Raw genomic sequence first — 18,420 nt, 5'->3', positions numbered from 1 at the left:
AAACAGGATCATGTCCACTATCCTCATCAATCTTGTCTAAACAGATTTTATTTTTTATCCTTTCTTTAAACAGGATCATGTCCACTATCCTCATCAGATCTTGTATTCAAACGATTTTATTTTTATCCTTTCTTTCAAACATTTTTAAGGATCATGTCCACTATCCTCATCAATCTTGTCTTCAAACAGATTTTATTTTAACCTTTCTTTAAACAGGATCATGTCCACTATCCTCATCAATCTTGTCTTTAAACAGATTTTATTTTTTTAACCTTTCTTTAAACAGGATCATGTCCACTATCCTCATCAATCTTGTCTTCAAACAGATTTTATTTTTAACCTTTCTTTAAACAGGATCATGTCCACTATCCTCATCAATCTTGTCTTCAAACAGATTTTATTTTTAACCTTTCTTTAAACAGGATCATGTCCACTATCCTCATCAATCTTGTCTTCAAACAGATTTTATTTTTTAACCTTTCTTTAAACAGGATCATGTCCACTATCCTCATCAATCTTGTCTTCAAACAGATTTTATTTTTAACCTTTCTTTAAACAGGATCATGTCCATTATCCTCATCAATCTTGTCTTCAAACAGATTTTATTTTTAACCTTTCTTTAAACAGGATCATGTCCACTATCCTCATCAATCTTGTCTTTAAACAGATTTTATTTTTATCCTTTCTTTAAACAGGATCATGTCCACTATCCTCATCAATCTTGTCTTTCTTTAAAAACAGATTTTATTTTTAGATTTTTTTTTTTTTAACCTTTCTTTAAACAGGATCATGTCCACTATCCTCATCAATTTTGTCTTTAGACAGATTTTATTTTTATCCTTTTTTTAAACAGGATCATGTCCACTATCCTCATCAATCTTGTCTTCAAACAGATTTTATTTTTTATCCTTTCTTTAAACAGGATCATGTCCACTATCCTCATCAATCTTGTCTTTAAACAGATTTTATTTTTATCCTTTCTTTTAAACAGGATCATGTCCACTATCCTCATCAATCTTGTCTTCAAACAGATTTTATTTTTTTTCTTTCTTTAAAAGGATCATGTCCACTATCCTCATCAATCTTGTCTTCAAACAGATTTTATTTTTAACCTTTCTTTAAACAGGATCATGTCCACTATCCTCTCATCAATCTTGTCTGTTTCTTCCAAACAGATTTTATTTTTAACCTTTCTTTAAACAGGATCATGTCCACTATCCTCATCAATCTTGTCTTCAAACAGATTTTATTTTTTAGATTTTATTTTATCCTTTCTTTAAACAGGATCATGTCCACTATCCTCATCAATCTTGTCTTTAAACAGATTTTATTTTTTATCCTTTCTTTAAACAGGATCATGTCCACTATCCTCATCAATCTTGTCTTTAAACAGATTTTATTTTTATCCTTTCTTTAAACAGGATCACTATCCACTATCCTCATCAATCTTGTCTTCAAACAGATTTTCAATCTTTTTTCAAACAGATTTTATTTTTTCTTAATCTTGTCTTTAAACAGATTTTATTTTTAACCTTTCTTTAAACAGGATCATGTCCACTATCTCTCACAACGTCTCTTCAAACAGATTTTATTTTAACCTTTCTTTTAAACAGGATCATGTCCACTATCCTCATCAATCTTTGTCTTCAAACAGATTTTATTTTTATCCTTTCTTTAAACAGGATCATGTCCACTATCCCTCATCAATCTTGTCTTTAAACAGATTTATTTTTATCCTTTCTTTAAACAGGATCATGTCCACTATCCTCATCAATCTTGTCTTCAAACAGATTTTATTTTTAACCTTTCTTTAAACAGGATCATGTGTCCATCATCTCATCAATCTTGTTTTCAAACAGATTTTATTTTTAACCTTTCTTTAAACAGGATCATGTCTATCATTCTCTCTTCTATCTTGTCTTCAAACAGATTTTATTTTAATCCTTTCTTTAAACAGGATCATGTCCACTATCCTCATCAATCTTGTCTTCAACAGATTTTTATTTTAACCTTCTTTAAACAGGATCATGTCTACTATCCTCATCAATCTTGTCTTTAAACAGATTTTATTTTAACCTTTCTTTAAACAGGATCATGTCCACTATCCTCATCAATCTTGTCTTCAAACAGATTTTATTTTTATCCTTTCTTTAAACAGGATCATGTCCACTCATCCTCAATATCTTGTCTCAAACAGATTTTATTTTTAACCTTTCTTTAAACAGGATCATGTCTACTATCCCTACAATCTTGTCTCTAAACAGATTTATTTTTTTATCCTTTCTTTAAACAGGATCATCCTATCACATCCTCAATAATCTTGTCTTCAAACAGATTTTATTTTATCCTTTCTTTAAACAGGATCATGTCTACTATCCTCACATCTTCTTGTCTTCAAACAGATTTTATTTTAACCTTTCTTTTAAACAGGATCATGTCCACTATCCTCATCAATCTTGTCTTCAAACAGATTTTATTTTTAACCTTTCTTTAAACAGGATCATGTCCACTATCCTCAATCTTGTTCCTAAACAGATTTTATTTTAACTTTCTTTAAAACAGGATCCCTCATCAATCTTGTCTTTAAACAGATTTTATTTTTAACCTTTCTTTAAACAGGATCATGTCTACTACTATCCTCATCAATCTTGTCTTTAAACAGATTTTTATTTTATCCTTTCTTTTAAACAGGATCATGTCCACTATCTCTCATCAATCTTGTCTTCAAACAGATTTTATTTTTATCCTTTCTTTAAACAGGATCATGTCTACTATCCTCATCAATCTTGTCTTTAAACAGATTTTATTTTATCCTTTTAAACAGGATCATGTCCACTATCCTCATCAATCTTGTCTTCAAACAGATTTTATTTTTATCCTTTCTTTAAACAGGATCATGTCCACTATCCTCATCAATCTTGTCTTCAAACAGATTTTATTTTAACCTTTCTTTAAACAGGATCATGTCCACTATCCTCATCAATCTTGTCTTTAAACAGATTTTATTTTTATCCTTTCTTTAAACAGGATCATGTCCACTATCCTCATCAATCTTGTCTTCAAACAGATTTTATTTTTATCCTTTCTTTAAACAGGATCATGTCCACTATCCTCATCAATCTTGTCTTCAAACAGATTTTATTTTAACCTTTTTTTAAACAGGATCATGTCCACTATCTCTCATCAATCTTGTCTTCAAACAGATTTTATTTTTATCCTTTCTTTAAACAGGATCATGTCCACTATCCTCATCAATCTTGTCTTGCAAACAGATTTTATTTTTATCCTTTCTTTAAACAGGATCATGTCCATTATCCCTCATCAATCTTGTCTTCAAACAGATTTTATTTTATCCTTTCTTTAAACAAAATCATGTCCACTATCCTCTCATCTTGTCTTCAAACAGATTTTATTTTTTAACCTTTCTTTAAACAGGATCATGTCCACTATCCTCACTATCAATCTCATCTTAAACAGATTTTATTTTATCCTTTCTTTAAACAGAATCTTGTCCACTATTTGTAACTTTCTTTAAACAGGATCATGTCCACTCATCTCAATAATCTTGTCTTCAAACAGATTTTATTTTTAACCTTTCTTTAAACAGGATCATGTCCACTATCCTCATCAATCTTGTCTTCAAACAGATTTTATTTTTAACCTTGTTTCTTTAAACAGGATCATGTCCACTATCCTCATCAATCTTGTCTTCAAACAGATTTTATTTTTAACCTTTCTTTAAACAGGATCATGTCCACTATCCTCATCAATCTTGTCTTCAAACAGATTTTATTTTTAACCTTTCTTTAAACAGGATCATGTCCACTATCCTCATCAATCTTGTCTTTAAACAGATTTTATTTTTATCCTTTCTTTAAACAGGATCATGTCCACTATCCTCATCAATCTTGTCTTCAAACAGATTTTATTTTATTCTTTTTTAAACAGGATCATGTCCACTATCCTCATCAATCTTGTCTTCAAACAGATTTTATTTTTAACCTTTCTTTAAACAGGATCATGTCCACTATCATCAATCTTGTCTTCAAACAGATTTTATTTTTCTTGTCTTTAAACAGGATCATGTCCACTATCCTCATCAATCTTGTCTTATTTTATCCTTTCTTTAAACAGGATCATGTCTACTATCCTCATCAATCTTGTCTTCAAACAGATTTTATTTTTTATCCTTTTTTAAACAGGATCATGTCCACTATCCTCATCAATCTTGTCTTTCAAACAGATTTTATTTTTATCCTTTCTTTAAACAGGATCATGTCCACTATCTCATCAATCTTGTCTTCAAACAGATTTTATTTTTAACCTTTCTTTAAACAAGATCATGTCCATTATCCTCATCAATCTTGTCTTCACATAGATTTTATCTTTAACCTTTCTTTAAACAGAATCATGTCCACTATCCTCATCAATCTTGTCTTTAAACAGATTTTATTTTTATTCCTTTTAAACAGGATCATGTCCACTATCCTCATCAATCTTGTCTTCAAACAGATTTTATTTTTTAATTTCTTTAAACAGAATCATGTCCACTATCCTCATCAATCTTGTCTTCAAACAGATTTTATTTTTTAACCTTTCTTTAAACAGGATCATGTCTACTATTCATCAATCTTGTCTTCAAACAGATTTTATTTTTAACCTTTCTTTAAACAGGATCATGTCCACTATCCTCATCAATCTTGTCTTTAAACAGATTTTATTTTTTAACCTTTCTTTAAACAGAATCATGTCCACTATCCTCATCAATCTTGTCTTCAAACAGATTTTATTTTTATCCTTTCTTTAAACAGGATCATGTCCACTATCCTCAATCTTGTCTTCTAAACAGATTTTATTTTTAACCTTTTTCTTTAAACAGGATCATGTCCACTATCCTCATCAATCTTGTCTTCAAACAGATTTTATTTTTAACCTTTCTTTAAACAGGATCATGTCCACTATCCTCATCAATCTTGTCTTCAAACAGATTTTATTTTAACCTTTCTTTAAACAGGATCATGTCCACTATCCTCATCAATCTTGTCTTCAAACAGATTTTATTTTTAACCTTTCTTTAAACAGGATCATGTCCACTATCCTCATCAATCTTGTCTTCAAACAGATTTTATTTTTAACCTTTCTTTAAACAGGATCATGTCCACTATCCTCATCAATCTTGTCTTCAAACAGATTTTATTTTAACCTTTCTTTTAAACAGGATCATGTCCACTATCCTCATCAATCTTGTTCTTAAACAGATTTTATTTTAACCTTTCTTTAAACAGGATCATGTCTACTATCCTCATCAATCTTGTCTTTAAACAGATTTTATTTTATCCTTTCTTTAAACAGGATCATGTACACTATCCTCATCAATCTTGTCTTCAAACAGATTTTATTTTATCCTTTCTTTAAACAGGATCATGTCCACTATCCTCATCAATCTTGTTCAAACAGATTTTATTTTAACCTTTCTTTAAACAGGATCATGTCCACTATCCTCATCAATCTTGTCTTCAAACAGATTTTATTTTTAACCTTTCTTTAAACAGGATCATGTCCACTATCCTCATCAATCTTGTCTTCAAACAGATTTTATTTTAACCTTTCTTTAAACAGGATCATGTCCACTATCCTCATCAATCTTGTCTTCAAACAGATTTTATTTTTAACCTTTCTTTAAACAGGATCATGTCCACTATCCTCATCAATCTTGTCTTCAAACAGATTTTATTTTTAACCTTTCTTTAAACAGGATCATGTCCACTATCCTCATCAATCTTGTCTTCAAACAGATTTTATTTTAACCTTTCTTTAAACAGGATCATGTCCACTATCCTCATCAATCTTGTCTTCAAACAGATTTTATTTTTAACCTTTCTTTAAACAGGATCATGTCCACTATCCTCATCAATCTTGTCTTCAAACAGATTTTATTTTTAACCTTTCTTTAAACAGGATCATGTCCACTATCCTCATCAATCTTGTCTTCAAACAGATTTTATTTTTAACCTTTCTTTAAACAGGATCATGTCCACTATCCTCATCAATCTTGTCTTCAAACAGATTTTATTTTTAACCTTTCTTTTAAACAGGATCATGTCCACTATCCTCATCAATCTTGTCTTCAAACAGATTTTATTTTAACCTTTCTTTAAACAGGATCATGTCCACTATCCTCATCAATCTTGTCTTCAAACAGATTTTATTTTTAACCTTTCTTTAAACAGGATCATGTCCACTATCCTCATCAATCTTGTCTTCAAACAGATTTTATTTTTAACCTTTCTTTAAACAGGATCATGTCCACTATCCTCATCAATCTTGTCTTAAACAGATTTTATTTTAACCTTTCTTTAAACAGGATCATGTCCACTATCCTCATCAATCTTGTCTTCAAACAGATTTTATTTTTATCCTTTCTTTAAACAGGATCATGTCCACTATCCTCATCAATCTTGTCTTCAAACAGATTTTATTTTAACCTTTCTTTAAACAGGATCATGTCCACTATCCTCATCAATCTTGTCTTCAAACAGATTTTATTTTAACCTTTCTTTAAACAGGATCATGTCCACTATCCTCATCAATCTTGTCTTCAAACAGATTTTATTTTTAACCTTTCTTTAAACAGGATCATGTCCACTATCCTCATCAATCTTGTCTTCAAACAGATTTTATTTTAACCTTTCTTTAAACAGGATCATGTCCACTATCCTCATCAATCTTGTCTCTAAACAGATTTTATTTTATCCTTTCTTTAAACAGGATCATGTCCACTATCCTCATTCAATCTTGTCTTCAAACAGATTTTATTTTTATCCTTTCTTTAAACAGGATCATGTCCACTATCCTCATCAATCTTGTCTTCAAACAGATTTTATTTTATCCTTTCTTTTAAACAGGATCATGTCCACTATCCTCATCAATCTTGTCTTCAAACAGATTTTATTTTTAACCTTTCTTTAAACAGGATCATGTCCACTATCCTCATCAATCTTGTCTTTAAACAGATTTTATTTTTTATCCTTTCTTTAAACAGGATCATGTCCACTATCCTCATCAATCTTGTCTTCAAACAGATTTTATTTTTATCCTTTCTTTAAACAGGATCATGTCCACTATCCTCATCAATCTTGTCTTTAAACAGATTTTATTTTTATCCTTTCTTTAAACAGGATCATGTCCACTATCCTCATCAATCTTGTCTTTAAACAGATTTTATTTTATCCTTTCTTTAAACAGGATCATGTCCACTATCCTCATCAATCTTGTCTTCAAACAGATTTTATTTTATCCTTTCTTTAAACAGGATCATGTCCACTATCCTCATCAATCTTGTCTTCAAACAGATTTTATTTTTAACCTTTCTTTAAACAGAATCATGTCCACTATCCTCATCAATCTTGTCTTCAAACAGATTTTATTTTTTAACCTTTCTTTAAACAGGATCATGTCCACTATCCTCATCAATCTTGTCTTCAAACAGATTTTATTTTTTATCCTTTCTTTAAACAGAATCATGTCCACTATCCTCATCAATCTTGTCTTCAAACAGATTTTATTTTTATCCTTTCTTTAAACAGGATCATGTCCACTATCCTCATCAATCTTGTCTTCAAACAGATTTTATTTTAACCTTTCTTTTAAACAGTCTTTAAACAGATCATGTCCACTATCCTCATCAATCTTGTCTTTAAACAGATTTTATTTTTATCCTTTCTTTAAACAGGATCATGTCCACTATCCTCATCAATCTTGTCTTTAAACAGATTTTATTTTTAACCTTTCTTTAAACAGGATCATGTCCACTATCCTCATCAATCTTGTCTTCAAACAGATTTTATTTTTAACCTTTCTTTAAACAGGATCATGTCCACTATCCTCATCAATCTTGTCTTCAAATCAGATTTTATTTTAACCTTTCTTTAAACAGGATCATGTCTACTATCCTCATCAATCTTGTCTTTAAACAGATTTTATCTTTTTTTAACCTTTCTTTAAACAGGATCATGTCCACTATCCTCATCAATCTTGTCTTCAAACAGATTTTATTTTTAACCTTTCTTTAAACAGGATCATGTCCACTATCCTCATCAATCTTGTCTTCAAACAGATTTTATTTTTATCCTTTCTTTAAACAGGATCATGTCCACTATCCTCATCAATCTTGTCTTCAAACAGATTTTATTTTATCCTTTCTTTAAACAGAATCATGTCCACTATCCTCATCAATCTTGTCTTCAAACAGATTTTATTTTTATCCTTTCTTTAAACAGGATCATGTCCACTATCCTCATCAATCTTGTCTTCAAACAGATTTTATTTTTATCCTTTCTTTAAACAGGATCATGTCCACTATCCTCATCAATCTTGTCTTCAAACAGATTTTATTTTAACCTTTCTTTAAACAGGATCATGTCCACTATCCTCATCAATCTTGTCTTCAAACAGATTTTATTTTTAACCTTTCTTTAAACAGGATCATGTCCACTATCCTCATCAATCTTGTCTTCAAACAGATTTTATTTTTAACCTTTCTTTAAACAGGATCATGTCCACTATCCTCATCAATCTTGTCTTCAAACAGATTTTATTTTTAACCTTTCTTTAAACAGGATCATGTCCACTATCCTCATCAATCTTGTCTTCAAACAGATTTTATTTTTAACCTTTCTTTAAACAGGATCATGTCCACTATCCTCATCAATCTTGTCTTTAAACAGATTTTATTTTTATCCTTTCTTTAAACAGGATCATGTCCACTATCCTCATCAATCTTGTCTTCAAACAGATTTTATTTTTATCCTTTCTTTAAACAGGATCATGTCCACTATCCTCATCAATCTTGTCTTCAAACAGATTTTATTTTTATCCTTTCTTTAAACAGGATCATGTCCACTATCCTCATCAATCTTGTCTTCAAACAGATTTTTTTTTTATCCTTTCTTTAAACAGGATCATGTCCACTATCCTCATCAATCTTGTCTTCAAACAGATTTTATTTTTATCCTTTCTTTAAACAGAATCATGTCCACTATCCTCATCAATCTTGTCTTCAAACAGATTTTATTTTTAACCTTTCTTTAAACAGGATCATGTCCACTATCCTCATCAATCTTGTCTTCAAACAGATTTTATTTTAACCTTTCTTTAAACAGGATCATGTCCACTATCCTCATCAATCTTGTCTTCAAACAGATTTTATTTTTAACCTTTCTTTAAACAGGATCATGTCCACTATCCTCATCAATCTTGTCTAAACAGGATCAACTATCCTCAGATTTTATTTTAACCTTTCTTTAAACAGGATCATGTCCACTATCCTCATCAATCTTGTCTTCAAACAGATTTTATTTTTTTTAACCTTTCTTTAAACAGGATCATGTCCACTATCCTCATCAATCTTGTCTTCAAACAGATTTTATTTTTAACCTTTCTTTAAACAGGATCATGTCCACTATCCTCATCAATCTTGTCTTCAAACAGATTTTATTTTTTAACCTTTCTTTAAACAGAATCATGTCCACTATCCTCATCAATCTTGTCTTCAAACAGATTTTATTTTTAACCTTTCTTTAAACAGGATCATGTCCACTATCCTCATCAATCTTGTCTTCAAACAGATTTTATTTTTAACCTTTCTTTAAACAAGATCATGTCCATTATCCTCATCAATCTTGTCTTCAAACAGATTTTATTTTAACCTTTCTTTAAACAGGATCATGTCCACTATCCTCATCAATCTTGTCTTCAAACAGATTTTATTTTTAACCTTTCTTTAAACAGGATCATGTCCACTATCTCAATCTTGTCTTTAAACAGATTTTATCTTTTTTAACCTTTCTTTAAACAGGATCATGTCCACTATCCTCATCAATCTTGTCTTCAAACAGATTTTATTTTTAACCTTTCTTTAAACAGGATCATGTCCACTATCCTCATCAATCTTGTCTTCAAACAGATTTTATTTTTAACCTTTCTTTAAACAGGATCATGTCCACTATCCTCATCAATCTTGTCTTCAAACAGATTTTATTTTTAACCTTTCTTTAAACAGGATCATGTCCACTATCCTCATCAATCTTGTCTTCAAACAGATTTTATTTTTAACCTTTCTTTAAACAGGATCATGTCCACTATCCTCATCAATCTTGTCTTTAAACAGATTTTATTTTTAACCTTTCTTTAAACAGGATCATGTCCACTATCCTCATCAATCTTGTCTTTAAACAGATTTTATTTTTAACCTTTCTTTAAACAGGATCATGTCCACTATCCTCATCAATCTTGTCTTCAAACAGATTTTATTTTTAACCTTTCTTTAAACAGGATCATGTCCACTATCCTCATCAATCTTGTCTTCAAACAGATTTTATTTTTAACCTTTCTTTAAACAGGATCATGTCCACTATCCTCATCAATCTTGTCTTCAAACAGATTTTATTTTTAACCTTTCTTTAAACAGGATCATGTCCACTATCCTCATCAATCTTGTCTTTAAACAGATTTTATTTTTAACCTTTCTTTAAACAGGATCATGTCCACTATCCTCATCAATCTTGTCTTTAAACAGATTTTATTTTTATCCTTTCTTTAAACAGGATCATGTCCACTATCCTCATCAATCTTGTCTTCAAACAGATTTTATTTTATCCTTTCTTTAAACAGGATCATGTCCACTATCCTCATCAATCTTGTCTTTAAACAGATTTTATTTTTAACCTTTCTTTAAACAGGATCATGTCCACTATCCTCATCAATCTTGTCTTTAAACAGATTTTATTTTTATCCTTTCTTTAAACAAAATCATGTCCACTATCCTCATCAATCTTGTCTTTAAACAGATTTTATTTTTATCCTTTCTTTAAACAGGATCATGTCCACTATCCTCATCAATCTTGTCTTCAAACAGATTTTATTTTTATCCTTTCTTTAAACAGGATCATGTCCACTATCCTCATCAATCTTGTCTTCAAACAGATTTTATTTTTAACCTTTCTTTAAACAGGATCATGTCCACTATCCTCATCAATCTTGTCTTCAAACAGATTTTATTTTTATCCTTTCTTTAAACAGGATCATGTCCACTATCCTCATCAATCTTGTCTTCAAACAGATTTTATTTTTATCCTTTCTTTAAACAGAATCATGTCCACTATCCTCATCAATCTTGTCTTTAAACAGATTTTATTTTTATCCTTTCTTTAAACAAAATCATGTCCACTATCCTCATCAATCTTGTCTTCAAACAGATTTTATTTTTATCCTTTCTTTAAACAGAATCATGTCCACTATCCTCATCAATCTTGTCTTCAAACAGATTTTATTTTTAACCTTTCTTTAAATAGGATCATGCCCACTATCCTCATCAATCTTGTCTTCAAACAGATTTTATTTTTAACCTTTCTTTAAACAAGATCATGTCCACTATCCTCATCAATCTTGTCTTCACATAGATTTTATTTTTAACCTTTCTTTAAACAGGATCATGTCCACTATCCTCATCAATCTTGTCTTCAAACAGATTTTATTTTTAACCTTTCTTTAAACAGGATCATGTCCACTATCCTCATCAATCTTGTCTTCACAAAGATTTTATTTTTAACCTTTCTTTAAACAGGATCATGTCCACTATTCTCATCAATCTTGTCTGCAAACAGATTTTATTTTTAACCTTTCTTTAAACAGGATCATGTCCACTATCCTCATCAATCTTGTCTTCAAACAGATTTTATTTTTAGCCTTTCTTTAAACAGGATCATGTCCACTATCCTCATCAATCTTGTCTTTAAACAGATTTTATTTTTATCCTTTCTTTAAACAGGATCATGTCCACTATTCTCATCAATCTTGTCTGCAAACAGATTTTATTTTTAACCTTTCTTTAAACAGGATCATGTCCACTATCCTCATCAATCTTGTCTTCAAACAGATTTTATTTTTAACCTTTCTTTAAACAGGATCATGTCCACTATCCTCATCAATCTTGTCTTCAAACAGATTTTATTTTTAACCTTTCTTTAAACAGGATCATGTCCACTATCCTCATCAATCTTGTCTTCAAACAGATTTTATTTTTAACCTTTCTTTAAACAGGATCATGTCCACTATCCTCATCAATCTTGTCTTTAAACAGATTTTATTTTTATCCTTTCTTTAAACAGGATCATGTCCACTATCCTCATCAATCTTGTCTTCAAACAGATTTTATTTTTAACCTTTCTTTAAACAGGATCATGTCCACTATCCTCATCAATCTTGTCTTCAAACAGATTTTATTTTTAACCTTTCTTTAAACAGAATCATGTCCACTATCATCATCAATCTTGTCTTCAAACAGATTTTATTTTAACCTTTCTTTAAACAGGATCATGTCCACTATCCTCATCAATCTTGTCTTTAAACAGATTTTATTTTTAACCTTTCTTTAAACAGGATCATGTCCACTATCCTCATCAATCTTGTCTTCAAACAGATTTTATTTTTATCCTTTCTTTAAACAGGATCATGTCCACTATCCTCATCAATCTTGTCTTCAAACAGATTTTATTTTTATCCTTTCTTTAAACAGGATCATGTCCACTATCCTCATCAATCTTGTCTTTAAACAGATTTTATTTTTATCCTTTCTTTAAACAGGATCATGTCCACTATCCTCATCAATCTTGTCTTCAAACAGATTTTATTTTTATCCTTTCTTTAAACAGGATCATGTCCACTATCCTCATCAATCTTGTCTTCAAACAGATTTTATTTTTATCCTTTCTTTAAACAGAATCATGTCCACTATCCTCATCAATCTTGTCTTTAAACAGATTTTATTTTTATCCTTTCTTTAAACAAAATCATGTCCACTATCCTCATCAATCTTGTCTTTAAACAGATTTTATTTTTATCCTTTCTTTAAACAGGATCATGTCCACTATCCTCATCAATCTTGTCTTCAAACAGATTTTATTTTTATCCTTTCTTTAAACAGAATCATGTCCACTATCCTCATCAATCTTGTCTTCAAACAGATTTTATTTTTAACCTTTCTTTAAACAGAATCATGTCCACTATCCTCATCAATCTTGTCTTCAAACAGATTTTATTTTTATCCTTTCTTTAAACAGGATCATGTCCACTATCCTCATCAATCTTGTCTTCAAACAGATTTTATTTTTATCCTTTCTTTAAACAGAATCATGTCCACTATCCTCATCAATCTTGTCTTTAAACAGATTTTATTTTTATCCTTTCTTTAATCAGGATCATGTCTACTATCCTCATCAATCTTGTCTTCAAACAGATTTTATTTTTTTTTCCTTTCTTTAAACAGAATCATGTCCACTATCCTCATCAATCTTGTCTTTAAACAGATTTTATTTTTAACCTTTCTTTAAACAGGATCATGTCCACTATCCTCATCAATCTTGTCTTTAAACAGATTTTATTTTTATCCTTTCTTTAAACAGAATCATGTCCACTATCCTCATCAATCTTGTCTCAAACAGATTTTATTTTAACCTTTCTTTAAAGTGGATCATGTCCACTATCCTCATTAATCTTGTCTTCAAACAGATTTTATTTTTTATCCTTTCTTTAAACAGGATCATGTCCACTATCCTCATCAATCTTGTCTTCAAACAGATTTTATTTTTATCCTTTCTTTAAACAGAATCATGTCCACTATCCTCATCAATCTTGTCTTTAAACAGATTTTATTTTTATCCTTTCTTTAAACAGGATCATGTCTACTATCCTCATCAATCTTGTCTTCAAACAGATTTTATTTTTATCTTTTCTTTAAACAGAATCATGTCCACTATCCTCATCAATCTTGTCTTTAAACAGATTTTATTTTTAACCTTTCTTTAAACAGGATCATGTCCACTATCCTCATCAATCTTGTCTTCAAACAGATTTTATTTTTATCCTTTCTTTAAACAGAATCATGTCCATTATCCTCATCAATCTTGTCTTCAAACAGATTTTATTTTTAACCTTTCTTTAAACAGGATGTTTCCTTTTTTAACTCCTCTCTTAAATTCCTGCCAAGTGTTTATAATTTTCTTTATTGTGACCATGTTTTGATAATTTCAGAACCTCAAATAACGTTTCACTGTTATATTTTGACTTCATGGAGGTCATCTTCATTATTGGAACTTGGTCAAAGCTATATTTGATTTTAATCAACCAATGTTGTAACATAATTCTTTGGTTGGTAAGTTTTTTAAAAATTATCTGGTTAAAATAACTTAATGTTTTGACCACATTATACATGGTCAAACATAGAAACACTATCGTATATGATCAACGTTTGGACCACATGATGAGAATTAAGTTTTAAGTTTCTACAAGTTTGAACACTTGTTTAAAGTTTCTACAAATTTGAACACTTGTACACAACAGAAACAAAAGGTGGAGTGAATGGATGGGTGTTTGAGAAATAACACAACAGGATCACAAGGTGAAGTGATGGATGGGTGTTTGAGAAATAACACAACAGGATCACAAGGTGAAGTGATGGATGGGTGTTTGAGAAATAACACAACAGGATCACAAGGTGTAGTGATGGATGGGTGTTTGAGAAATAACACAACAGGATCACAAGGTGGAGTGATGGATGGGTGTTTGAGAAATAACACAACAGGATCACAAGGTGGAGTGATGGATGGGTGTTTGAGAAATAACACAACAGGATCACAAGGTGGAGTGATGGATGGGTGTTTGAGAAATAACACAACAGGATCACAAGGTGGAGTGATGGATGGGTGTTTGAGAAATAACACAACAGGATCACAAGGTGGAGTGAATGGATGGGTGTTTGAGAAATAACACAACAGGATCACAAGGTGGAGTGATGGATGGGTGTTTGAGAAATAACACAACAGGATCACAAGGTGGAGTGATGGATGGGTGTTTGAGAAATAACACAACAGGATCACAAGGTGGAGTTATGGATGGGTGTTTGAGAAATAACACAATAGGATCACAAGGTGGAGTGATGGATGGGTGTTTGAGAAATAACACAACAGAATCACAAGATGGAGTGATGGATAGGTGTTTGAGAAATAACACAATAGGATCACAGTGAAAAGATGGAAGTGTGAAAAATAGCATCTCAAGGTAGAATATACGAAGTTGTTAAATGTTGAAAGTAACATTAGAAAATATTAATTGTTTTGAGCTTCACTCAAATCCCCAAACTAAGTATGTTTATAACACAAAGCCCAGCATGTTTATAACACAAAGCCCATTTATATGCCTCTAAAAGAAACCCATGTATAAGCAAGAGATTTAATTGTATTTTACTACTGTAACTAGTGTTGCCATATCATATAAATTATGTTTAAACTTATTTACTAATGATATATTTTGTGTGGGAATGAAAACTTGGTGAACACGATTTTGTGCAAGGAATATTTATTAAAATAATCTCAAAAAAATATTACATAACGTCAGTTACTATTAATAAATGTGGAAATCAGGATTATACTTTTTAGGTTCAAACATGTATCAAGTGCACAATTACCAACATAAAAAACTACACGTGGAAAATGAATATCTTACAATATCATTTGATTCTACCCCTGTGTCCCAGGTGCTTCTTGTTTGCCACATCAAATCAACATTCTAAATAATGTATATAAAAGAACAGAACCTAACTAGTCTTAACTCTAACACCTACAGTACATATTTCAAAACTAACTTCTAATATTAATATATTTGATAATAATTAACAATAAGTATAGTACATGATTTGAAAATCTGGATAAACAGTTCAGATAGTCTATAAACTAGGTTTTTCATGTTACAATTAATAACAAAATGTTTGAGGTCAAGAGCATATGTTCTCAACAGTGATAGCTGAAAACAAACTCTCATAAAATCTTTTATTACCAACTCTTTTATAAAACATTTTTCTAATCTCTAAACATGCTCTGATTTATACATTGTGAAAAAATCTGTTCAAAAGAAAACAAGTTAACCGTATAGATAACTTTTCTCAAAATATTCCAACACACAAATTCCATGCTTGTCACTTATATTCTGACGCTGTTACACAATGTCTCTTACTGCAACAAAACGTTATACAGATACAAAGAGAATACCACAAATAATATCTGACAAATCTCAATGTACCATCTGTGGTTCTAACCTGTTTTACATCTAAGATATTCAAGTAATACATTAGCAAATAAATTTAATGTTGGGGTTGGAAGGAGGAGGTCTCATGACAGAAATTCATGATCTCCCAGCTGTATACTAAGGAACATTTTTTGAAACATTTCTAGTATTAAACCTATTGATTTTCATTCAACTTAAATGAACATAAAACACTACCAATAACCAGGTGGTGACAAAATATGGCCTACAAATGAAATAAATACTCGCATTACCTCTGCCTTACACTATTCAGTTTTCACATTAAATATGGCCTACAAATGAAATAAATACTCGTATTACCTCTGCCTTACACTATTCAGTTTTCACACTAAATATGGCCTACAAATGAAATAAATACTCGTATTACCTCTGCCTTACACTATTCAGTTTTCACACTAAACATGGCCTACAAATGAAATAAATACTTGCATTACCTCTGCCTTACACTATTCAGTTTTCACACTAAATATGGCCTACAAATGAAATAAATACTCGCATACCTCTGCCTTACACTATTCAGTTTTCACACTAAATATGGCCTACAAATGAAATAAATACTTGTATTACCTCTGCCTTACACTATTCAGTTTTCACACTAAATATGGCCTACAAATGAAATAAATACTCGTATTACCTCTGCCTTACACTATTCAGTTTTCACACTAAACATGGCCTACAAATGAAATAAATACTCGTATTACCTCTGCCTTACACTATTCAGTTTTCACACTAAACATGGCCTACAAATGAAATAAATACTCGTATTACCTCTGCCTAACACTATTCAGTTTTCATACTAAATATGGCCTACAAATAAAATAAATACTCGTATTACCTCTGCCTAACACTATTCAGTTTTCACACTAAACATGGCCTATAAATGAAATGCAGTACTACCTGTACCTCATACTGTTCAGTCTTTGATCTACTAGAGAAATGTCATTAGTGTTGGAAGAGCTGTTTAGCACCTGTTCAGAACAATCGTTTTTTCTTCTAATCAAAAAAGGTTAACCAACATTGTACAAAACTGCATGAGATGAAATACTAACAACTGTTTTTAATCACAAATCTACATAATAAGATATTTATGCTGTGCCCACTGCATGGATCAAACCCCCTTTTTTAATTATTATAAGCCCTCAAGCTTATCATTAAAGGGGACAGAAATGTTACAGAAAATGTTCTGACAAATAAAGCCCATTCAATGCAAAGTACTTGATACCACAAAATATTAAGATTATCTCTGAATACTATTTTTACAAATTAGTGTATAGTATTTTTCCTGGATACCATTTTTGGTATTCACAAAATTTTCTCTAAATACCATTATTACAGATTACATTTTTTTCTGGATTCCATTTTTTACTTGATGGAGTAAGGAATTTTACCTAAAAGCCATTTTTACTGACGAGTTCGTGGAATTTTTCCAGAATGACATTTTCACTTATTAGGGCCTGAAGTGTTCTGAATATCATTTTTATTTATAGTTCATGGAACTTTCTCTAGATACCACTTCTGTTGTATGAGACTTTTGTGTCATAATTCTTGGAATTTGTTTTTCACAATGTAACACAATTCTTAATATACATCCGTTAAGAAGTTTCATAATACAGTAGAATAACATTAGAATTCTCAAACTAAATATCACATACAAATGTAGCTCAGTGCTTCTACAAAGCAGAACATCAGTAAAGTTTATATTTAGAGATATCTGAAACAAAAATAGAAATATTAAATATAAAATAAATAATCTAAAAAAAATTAAATATAAAAATAAATAAAATAGAAATATTAAATATAGAATAAACTAAAATATCAATAATACATTTAAAATAAATAAAATAGAAATATTAAATATAAAATAAACTAAAATATCAATAATATATTTAAAATAAATAAAATAAAATAATAATATTAAATATAAAATAAATAAAACAGAAATATTGAATATAAAATAAATAAAATAGAAATATTAAATACAAAAAATTAAATACATTAAAATAGAAATATTAAATATAAAATAAACTAAAATAGAAATATTAAATATAAAATAAATAAATTAAAATAGAAACATTAAATATAAAATAAATAAACTAAAATAGAAATATTAAATATAAATTAATGAACTAAAACAGAATTATTAAGTATAAGATAATAAAGTACCCAAAAAAGGCAATAAAAGTGATTTTCTCTATGTACAAGGTAAAACAATCTCAAAGGATGAGCAGTCTAAGGTATAGTATTTCAGACATCTATCTGTAAACC

At 30.0% G+C, this 18,420-nt stretch overlaps 2 protein-coding genes across 2 annotated transcripts in view; one reads left to right on the top strand and one right to left on the bottom strand.

The window, feature by feature from the left end:
- Positions 1-14,823, top strand: part of LOC143236811 (uncharacterized) — a 62,982-nt gene extending 48,159 nt beyond the window's left edge. The window contains exon 7 of the mRNA XM_076475399.1: positions 14,447-14,823. Coding sequence (XP_076331514.1) covers positions 14,447-14,823 — 377 coding nt within the window. The remainder of the gene's footprint in view (positions 1-14,446) is intronic.
- Positions 1-18,420, bottom strand: part of LOC143244010 (basigin-like) — a 428,663-nt gene that overhangs the window by 190,810 nt on the left and 219,433 nt on the right. The gene's annotated exons all lie outside the window — the stretch shown is intronic.

The sequence above is a fragment of the Tachypleus tridentatus genome, chromosome 2, assembly GCF_004210375.1.
Source record: "Tachypleus tridentatus isolate NWPU-2018 chromosome 2, ASM421037v1, whole genome shotgun sequence".
Taxonomy (NCBI): domain Eukaryota; kingdom Metazoa; phylum Arthropoda; class Merostomata; order Xiphosura; family Limulidae; genus Tachypleus; species Tachypleus tridentatus.
The sequence above is the reverse complement of the archived record's forward strand: the minus strand, read 5'-3'. Positions and strand labels throughout refer to the sequence as shown.